Source organism: Pteropus vampyrus, unplaced genomic scaffold, assembly GCF_000151845.1.
Source record: "Pteropus vampyrus isolate Shadow unplaced genomic scaffold, Pvam_2.0 Scaffold50, whole genome shotgun sequence".
NCBI classification, from domain to species: Eukaryota; Metazoa; Chordata; class Mammalia; order Chiroptera; family Pteropodidae; genus Pteropus; species Pteropus vampyrus.
This window is the reverse complement of record NW_011888831.1, coordinates 5,852,090-5,861,370: the sequence shown is the minus strand read 5'-3', so window position 1 is coordinate 5,861,370 and position 9,281 is coordinate 5,852,090. Positions and strand designations below refer to the sequence as shown.

At 35.6% G+C, this 9,281-nt stretch overlaps 1 protein-coding gene and 1 long non-coding RNA gene across 2 annotated transcripts in view; one reads left to right on the top strand and one right to left on the bottom strand.

The window, feature by feature from the left end:
* The first annotated feature begins 8 nt into the window (after positions 1–8).
* On the top strand, positions 9–4,767 carry LOC111739423. The gene is made up of 2 exons (XR_002780254.1): positions 9–1,658; positions 1,715–4,767. It is a non-coding gene; the product is annotated as an uncharacterized LOC111739423 (long non-coding RNA).
* Positions 4,768–4,858: 91 nt separating this feature from the next.
* Positions 4,859–9,281, bottom strand: part of SLC6A4 (solute carrier family 6 member 4) — a 35,723-nt gene continuing 31,300 nt past the window's right edge. The window contains exon 14 of the mRNA XM_011359910.2: positions 4,859–7,160. Coding sequence (XP_011358212.1) covers positions 7,086–7,160 — 75 coding nt within the window. The 3' untranslated portion in view covers positions 4,859–7,085. The remainder of the gene's footprint in view (positions 7,161–9,281) is intronic.

Genomic DNA, 9,281 nt, shown 5'->3' with positions numbered 1-9,281 from the left:
GGACTAAAAATCTTCAACTCTGTTAGAAAATTTGGTTCCTTAAGGTTGTTAGAACTAGCGCCTCATATTTGGAAGATTAACCAGGTATGCAAGAGGGAGACACTGGAGTCAGGGATCTGATAAGCTGTCAATTTCCCTCTTCTAATAGTTGAGACTTTCACAAAGCAGCTTGGATGCTTTAGCTAGGAAATATACAGCTGACCCTTGAACAACATGGGTTTGAACTGTGTGGGTACAATTATATGCAGATTCTTTTCAATAACTATAAATTATTTTAACTTTAGCTTCGTTGTAAGAATATAGTATATAATACATATACAAAATATTTGTTAATTGACATTGGTAACACTCTAGTTGGTCAATAGTAGGCTATTAATTGTTCAATTTTGGAGGAGTCAAAAGTTATACACGTATTTTTAACTGTTCGAGAGATCAGTACCCCTAACCTCCTCACCTCTGTATTGTTCAGGGGTCGACTATATTACTTTTATAACTAAGTTTGATATAACTCAGGGAGAAGCTGCAAATTAAGGGTTTTTGTCTATTTCCTTCCCCAGATATGACATGTTTTTGCCTCTCTGGCAGGCACTTACCCCTTTTCTGAGAACAGTGCCTTGATTTTCCCTTGGGAGAGTACACCTTCACTACTCTTAGTCCAGTGATTCAAATAGGGCTGAAGGATTGTCAGCCTGAGCTGTTTAAGAATGGCATTTGTTCTGGGGGCAATCCCTGTACAAAGTGTCAGAATCTGAATGGGTTATGAAGGCTGCTGTGTAGAGGTAGCAACAGCAATGAAATGTTGCTGACACTCAGGGCAACTGATCAAATAAGTATAAAATATTCAGGGTGATGGGAGGAAGCCAGGTTTCACACTGCGTTAGAAGGGATTATAAATATGAAGAGAGAAAACTAAAATGAACTTTGTAGTTTTGGGTTGGATTTGGAAGTAATGGTGTGAACTCTATATATTTTCACGAGAGATAATTATAGATGCAAATGTGTATGTGCTTACACATACATACACACTTTAGTTCTGTCCAGTGAGAGTACTTGGTAGCCGTGACACTACTTGCAATGAGCAAAACCTACCACCTAGATCTTGGTTTCTAAATACATTTTTCACTAAAAATAAGAAATGGCTGTGGTGGAGAAAGTACATGATGATACTGAGATATCATTCCAGAAAGTAAGGAAGTTTTTTAAGAATTATGGAACATGTAAAAAAGACAAGCCAGCTTGAAAGGACTCTCATTAACAATGTAGGACAATTTGAACAGCAAAATAATAATGGATTATAATCCACTGACTATCTGTAAAAAATGAATGAATTAAGAATTAGACTAAAAAATACTATTTAATCACAAAAGAATACAGTGGAAAGCCTGACAAGTGGTTGAAGTTAACATCACCAGTATGGGGACAAATCAAATCATGCTCTACCTGATCCAGTACAGTGAAAAGCACATCAGTGTCATGATATTTCAGCCAAAATACATTTCCTGAATCTAATCATTAGGAATCAATCATTAAATCAAATTGAGGGACATTCAACAAAATAACTGGCTTGTAGTCTTCAAGTGTTAAGTTCACAAAAGTCAAGGAAGCCTGGGAAGCTTCCAGATTGAAGGAGGGAAAAAAGACATGAAACTAAGTGAGAAGTGTGATTCTGGAATGGGTCCTTTTGTTAAAAAAAAAAAAAAAAAAAGAAACTAAGTGAGAAGTGTGATTCTGGAATGGGTCCTTTTGTTAAAAAAAAAAAACATTGAATGAGGTCAGATTAGATGGTGGTAATGTATCAAAGTTACTTTCCTGATTTTGATGGTTGTATTGTGGTTATGTAGGAGAATGAATGTCCTTGTTTGTTGGGAACACATCCCTCATGATTTTCTTTTTTGGATTTAGAATCCGTGTATTTGGTTTTCTATAGAAGATGATTTGAAAGACATGCAAGTAACCTTTGGCCAGCAATCAGAAAACTTAGGTATTTTCTAGGTGTGTGAACTTGGGCAAATCAATTAACCTCTCTCAGCCTCAGGCCCCTCATCTGCAAAACTGGGACAATAACATCTGTCGTGCAGAGCTATGATGATCAAATGGGATATATGTGAAAGCATATAAAGTTCTGAACAAATTGCAAAGAATTGTAAGAATTAGCTTTATAGAAATTTAATATCTAATTCTAGGTGGTTTTGATACTACATATTTGTAAATGATATGCAGTGATATTTTGGGGGGATGTGTAAATGTTTTGACAATGTATAGTTAAGATTTTTAATTAAGGATGTGGAAGGTTATTTTTATGAGAACAAATCATAAAAGTTATTACAGTAATGGTTCACAGTGTAAGGCATTTACTGATGTCTCACAATCCAACTTGGAGCATTTATGACCAAATAGTGAAAAATTAATATAGGGGCATTCTTTGCATCTTAAAGAGACTACTCTTTTATACAAATAAAACTTAAGTTTAAATCTGCCATTAAAGTTTAAAAATGAAATGTTTCATCTGAAAAATAACATTGGTAAATTTCATATTACCACCATTTACAGAGGTGAATAGTGGAAGAAATTTTCTTGTTCTTAGCTGTAAGTAATATGGGAGAAAGTGAAAATGAGGGAAAAAGAAATACCATTTATATAATTTAACTGTAATCTAGAGTTTGAAGCACCTCATTGATATGTCCAATGCACAAAGTATCCTGAAAAATTGTAAGTCAAATCATATTTTATATGCCATTGGAGAAATAACTGCAAATTCTTCTTTAAAGTCCCTAATTTTATCTTTTAAAATATATTTTTTCTATATCAAGTTTTAAGATAGGTAGACCTTTAATATTAGAGTTCAAATAATCTTTCAAAATAACCTTTTTTAAAAATTTTGCAAGTGCTCTTATTTGTTTATGGGAATTTAGGTATTTTAGCATAAAGACGGGATAACTCCTCCCCAAATATTAGTAGTTTGGAATGTCAGTGTTTACACATTGCTAGGAATAAATTATCTACTATATTTGGAGTCTTCAATTACAGAATTGAAGGACTGATGTTATCTGTTCTCTTCCCTAAGTGTAAAGTTTTTCAGCAGACATTAAAAATTTTTTCTAATAAGGTGCTCCACGAATACACAGTTTCTAAATTAGAGTTGGCCAGTGAAGAAAATCTATTTTGATAGCTTAAAAAACAAAAACTTACAGTGGTGGTAGCGCAGCTGTTTTGCAAGAATTTTGTGATGTATTGATAAGAGAAAAACCACCTAAAATTCAATGGAAATATATTGTGTCATTTCCCAAAAAAGACTCCTCTTGAAAAGGTGTTTTGAAATACCTGATGTAGAAACAATACTGAATAGATTCCAACTATATGAAACAAAAGGACAGGCATATCTAAGATCTTATCCTAAAATATCTTTTCCACTGTGGTAAATACCCACTAAACTGATTGAAAGAGGTATTATTTCATTCTAGTAGAGGAAGTAAAACTTAAGTTCACCTTTCTTTAGAAATTTCCAGGTCCCAAGAAGAGCAGAGAAATTAGCTTAGTTACCAGGTTTGTTCCTACCTCTAAAATAGTTATCTGGACTTTAAAATATTGTTCTCTCATTTAAACTTAGAGGCAGTTAAGCAATGAGGGGAAAGGGTGATAATACAGAAAGTAAAAAGAAAGAACAAAAACTTTGAAACAGCCCTTCATGAAACTAAACACAACAAATTTTAATAAATATTGACATTTCTGATATTGAAGAAAAAACTCCTACTGTTTCAAGTGGACCAGAAAAGCTTACTATAGTGTAGGAATATTCCCTATTGTAACATTTCTGTACTTGGATTTATGAATTTCATTCTCTAACATGCTTCTCAAGCAAGCACATTCTAAGCTCACTTTCCTAATTTAGACCCTATGTGAAACTCTCCTTGCATTTTAGATAACGTGTGAGCTCCATGATGACTTTAAAATATACAACTTCTCACATAGCATATGACTATTTTGCTTTTATTACATTACTTATGGGGACAACCATTTGTGGCGTAGTCTCTCTGAGGAACTTACTGCTCTTCATCCCTTCCTGACAAAGACAGGAGATTGAAAAATGCCTTCTGATTACTGCTGTCTTTAATGATATCTTTAGCACCAGGTGTTGATTTATGAGTAAAGAGACATGCTTAGAAAAGAACTAGGCTCGAATTATACCACTGGGTAGTTAAACATTATCTAAGATATGCATAAAAGCACAGTTGAGCTATCACATTCCATAGTTTTAAAAGCACAGTTGAGCTATCGCATTCCATAGTTTTAAGCTTTGCTTTGACAGTGAACTCCAAATCAATTATACAACAGATAGAAAAATTAGGCCAGTCTTTTCTACTTATCAGAAAGAATACAATTCTTCCAGGAGAATAATCTCCCTTTTAAGGAATAGGGGTGGGGTATGTGAGTTAACTGGAAGTTCATCCTTGCACTTAAATTTTAAGATTAGTGGCATCAAATTAACAAGCTAAGTAAAAAGAATGGTGAGGGAGTGACTCATCTGACAATAACTTGCCTTATTTTGAGATTTCATTATTCGATTTTGGAGCTATTCTATTGATTTTTGAGTTTGTCAGGGTCTTTGCATACATATTCAGATGGGGCAGCCAGGACAATGAATTTAGGTTACACGTTATATGCATTCCATACCACAAATGGAATTAGTTGTAAATGGGTTGTAAGTTTTCTAGAAGAGAGATGTATTCTTTGGACTTCACTGCATATCAATAAAACAACTTCAGTCAATTGAATGGCCTCCATATCTTTGTCTTGTGTCTTGCCTATTTCTTGGGAATTTCTTACTAATAAAATCACAAAAAAATTAACTTCAGTACCTAAATAATGTTAAAATTCCATTTGTAGTTTATATTTTTATGTAAATGCTACATTAGATTCAAAAGTTCTTTAAAAGATTATTTTAAAGTACGTCTACCTAAAGCCTTCCTTGAAAAAGTCCATAGTAGTATTGATAAATAGGGGTAAAGTAAATGCAAACTATGCAGAACAGAGATTTTAGATTTTTTAAAAAATCTATTGAAGTTTGAAACTTTTCAAAACACCTATATACTTCCCTTAATACCTGTCTTGTTAACACTGTTTGAAAAGTGCTTTTTTAAAAATGTTATCTTTGGAGACTGTAAATGTGTGTGGACTGGGGAGAATCCATATCTGAATATCTTTATAAAAGAAATTCTTAAAATTTGCAAAGGTATTGACCACTGAATATGCTGCCACTTATATAACCTCTCTCAGCGTGCTAGAAAGCAAAGAGAATGGAAATAAGGTAACAAGAAAGAATGAAAAAGTAAAGATAATGAAGGTAGGTCAGCACAGAATGTTTCTTAATCTCCCTCATTTTTACCTCTAATACTTCAGGAAACTTCTCAGCAGCTATCATCTATAAGGAAAACATCCTGCCAGGAGAAACAAAGAATCAGAAATAGAAAGATGGAGGGGGAATACAGGAAGGTGGCCGGGAAGATTGAGAAAAGGAAGCCAACAGAACTATAAATGAATAAAACCAGGCCTCTGCTATATGGGTCTTCTTTCTATATAAGGCTGTTAGAATTAAATTTGATTTATATAGAGGAAATAAATGATGTAGAGCTAGATGATTGGGTCCTTTTATCATTAACTATGTTTTTATTTCCTTTAAGATTTTGATAAGTAAATCTCACACTGCAAGGTATAATTTGCTTCTCTACCTATGCATCTGAGAGTCACAAGCCACTGAAGGTCAAATTTACTTGGTCTGTATTAAGGGTTTTATGTGGAATGAAAGTTATTTACTGACCCTTTCTCAATTAGCCTTACTTAGATTCGATCTTGAAAATTATCTGGTGGGCTCACAATCCTGGTTGGTATTCAACCAGGAAGGGTCAAGGAGTTGGCGGGGGCTGGGGTGGGGTTGGCCATTTAAGTCTGGGCTATCCCAGACTCTCCAATTACTTTTGGATTGAGGATGACCTTGATTTAGGTTAAGGTACCAAGTCTACATATGCTATAAGCAAGAACTGGATTTATTCTCTTCATAAAGCAAAATAACCTCAACGATCAAACTCAATCATTTGAAGTATACAGAGCTTGAATCAGATAGCCAACTGAACACCTAAGGTGTATTAGTCAATATCCATCTTCAAAGTAGTTCCTGGCAAAGCCATAGTGACTAATGAAATAGGCCAGATTTGCCTGTGGAACATTATCCTAAATGTTTAGTAGAAAGAGACAGGGAGATGACAATGAAGTGCAGCAGAAGCCAAAGACTGGCCCATAAAGGAAGGTGTTTGAGCTCATGTAGTGTCACTGGAAAAAGAGAAGGAGGCAGAGCATGCTGTAATTATACTCTTCAAATAATAACATATATACACATTTGAGTAGGTGGAATTTGTTAATGTAAGAAAAATTAGAGGAAATTCATATAGTTTGCAATGGGCCCAAAGTATTGGAATAAGGGAAGGATTCACTTAAACAACAGTATACACAGACACATGCTCACATGTACACATTATTTTTCAGTTTAGTTTCTTATGTCTTCCTCTCCTGATTCCACAGCAGCACATGGGTTGCAGGGTTCTAGTAGGTCCAGCTATAGAATTCTATGCTACTCAGAAAATACATGGTTAGCAAGACACTATCCCTGTTTTCTCCTACATGGTTTATGCATTCATGTACAGTGAAACCTTTAGAAGCAAACAGACGTCAGATACCAAAGATCAGAACAAGGAATGATACAGGAGACTTTCACAGACTTGATTCTAAATCCAATCCTAACTAATTATATGGTGGTTTTCATCACCTCCATATACACCCTTACACATCCAAAATAGTTCAGCTGCATCACAGAGTCTAACATGGCAATATGTCCAGGAGATTTCACAGAAAGAAGTGGCTGGAGGCCATGAGAGTCTGGGCACCATAGTCTTTTAGGACTGCATCTCAATGAAAAAGACCCTTTCATTGTCAGGCTTAGCTGGAAACTCATTTAGAGGGAGAAGGCGAGGCGTGACTTGTCAGAAGTGGAGGAAGAGCTTGTTGGGAAGCCATTTTCCTCTCATTGAAGCACTTTATATGGCATTCAAGCGGATGTCCCCACAGGGAATTTCCGTTGGTGTTTCTGGAGTGATACTTTTAATAAGACGCTATTGGGAAGAAAATATAAAGTTATAAACATTCTTATAGTTTAACAGTATTGTAAATATATTTTAACATTAATATTAAAACAAAGTTGTATAGCATTTTAGTGGCATTTAATAGCTGGAATAGTCTCATTGACTTTCCTTAAGGAAGGCATTCCCAATTTATTCTTTCTCAACTGTGGATAAAACTGGAATATTCAAGAACTATAAACATCTATAAACTAATTAAGAAAGTCATTATATCACTAATGGGAGAAAATGATGAGCCATCAATAGAACCTCTGCTGGCCTATAACATGCCTTTGATGACCCAGGAAAGGTTACCTTTTCTCTGGATGGAGGAGGCTTCATGTGGCCACACAGGGCTTGTGGAGCAGAGTGAATGCTGGATCCTGAGCCCCTCCCCTCCCCTCAGCCCTGCATACACACACTACAGGACAGTGCACAGTGCCATTAGCCACTGGAACAGCCAAGTTGTCACTTATTTAATGAATCCACCTATAAAGAAGTACTGGTTAGTTCGTCCAAGGGTGCAAATTATTACAAAATTAAATTTAAAAAGATGTGACCCTTAAGATCATCACTCCTAAAGCAATCTCATGCTCACAGGGAAAAAGCTGAAAATACTTACATTAAAATAAGCTGAGTACATAGAAGCTTTAAGACAGACCTGAAATACTCTTGGGCTCGTGTATGAAATGGGCAGCTCGCCTTGTAAAAGCATCAGGGTGACATAAAGCAGCTCAGGGACGTGAAGAAAGACACAGCTGCACTGCAGAGGCTTAGAAAAATCTTTATTATGGAAACTAGACTTACTGGCGTGAGGTGATCACTTTGTAAATTATATCAATAGTCATCACTATGTTGTACACCTGAAACTAACATAATATTGTATGTCAACTATAATTTAAAAATTATTTAAAAAATATATTAAGTTGCTTAGTAAAATCTTCGATGGCAAAAGTCTGTCTGTATGGTAAACGGGCCCAATTGGATCTGAAAGCATCTTTTGATATGTTTTTAGGTGAAGCGCTACTACCTGTCCTTTTTATTTCTTTCAATTTTTTTTATTTCTTAGTGCTGGCAGTTTGTTCTTCTTTAATGAGCAGGGCCTACGGAATTCAGAAAGTTTCATTCTCAGAGTTAATAAATTCACAAAATTGTGCGTGTTGTGTTCCTAATGACCTTAACATTCAAATACTGCAATCTCATACTGGAAACCCAATTAAAAAGGAGTGCTGCAGTGCTCAGCGGCTACCTGGACATGTCAAATCATAGAAAGCAAAATTTCACAGACCACCCTTCCTGTAGATGAATATGTAACCTGATTAAACAGACCGCAAAATCCGATTACACAAAATTGTATCTTGCTAACTGTGAACTGGACACAGATCACTCTAACTAGTCTTAAGTGTTGTGCAGAGAGAAGAGAGGTATGGTGTATGGTGGAGGCAAGGCCCACAATTAACCACATTGTAAAGTAGAATAGTTCGTTCTTGTGCCCCCACCTACCCATTCTGCTGCCCTTCTGGCTGCTAACCTGCCAAAATGCCAGGCCTACCTACATTTTCCATATTTTGACAGCATTTTAGTTGCTCTCATAATTTCTCATCCCTGGCCTTCTCCAAGGTCATAATCTAAAAAGTGGATCACTGCTGACATCTATAAATGCTTACTTATTAGGGGCCATCTTCTGAACATCTTTATGCAGGTTACTAGGGGCTTCTGTGATAATAACCTAATCAAGTTGATGACTCCAACCTTGAGACTTCCAGGCTGCAGGTGTTCTTCATGTTACAGGTGAGCAAGTGGTGGCTCACTCCACAAACTCCAACCTTGAATATGGTTAGAGCCCAAAAAAAGGTAAATCAAGAAATTTACCTTTCCCTTAGTCTTTTTTTTTTTTTTAACTATACCAAAATTTCATATGAGGCTTCCCTCCCTCGCAGATAGAATGATACAGACCATCAAGTATGGTATTTACAAATAATTACAGTCCCTTGGGACTCCTGGCAAAAAAAACATGACATTTTTTATCCCTCTCAGATATTAAGCATGCATGTGGGCATATTAAAGCTTTTGTGAAGTCCCACAGTAAAGAAACCTATTTAACTTGCTGTAATC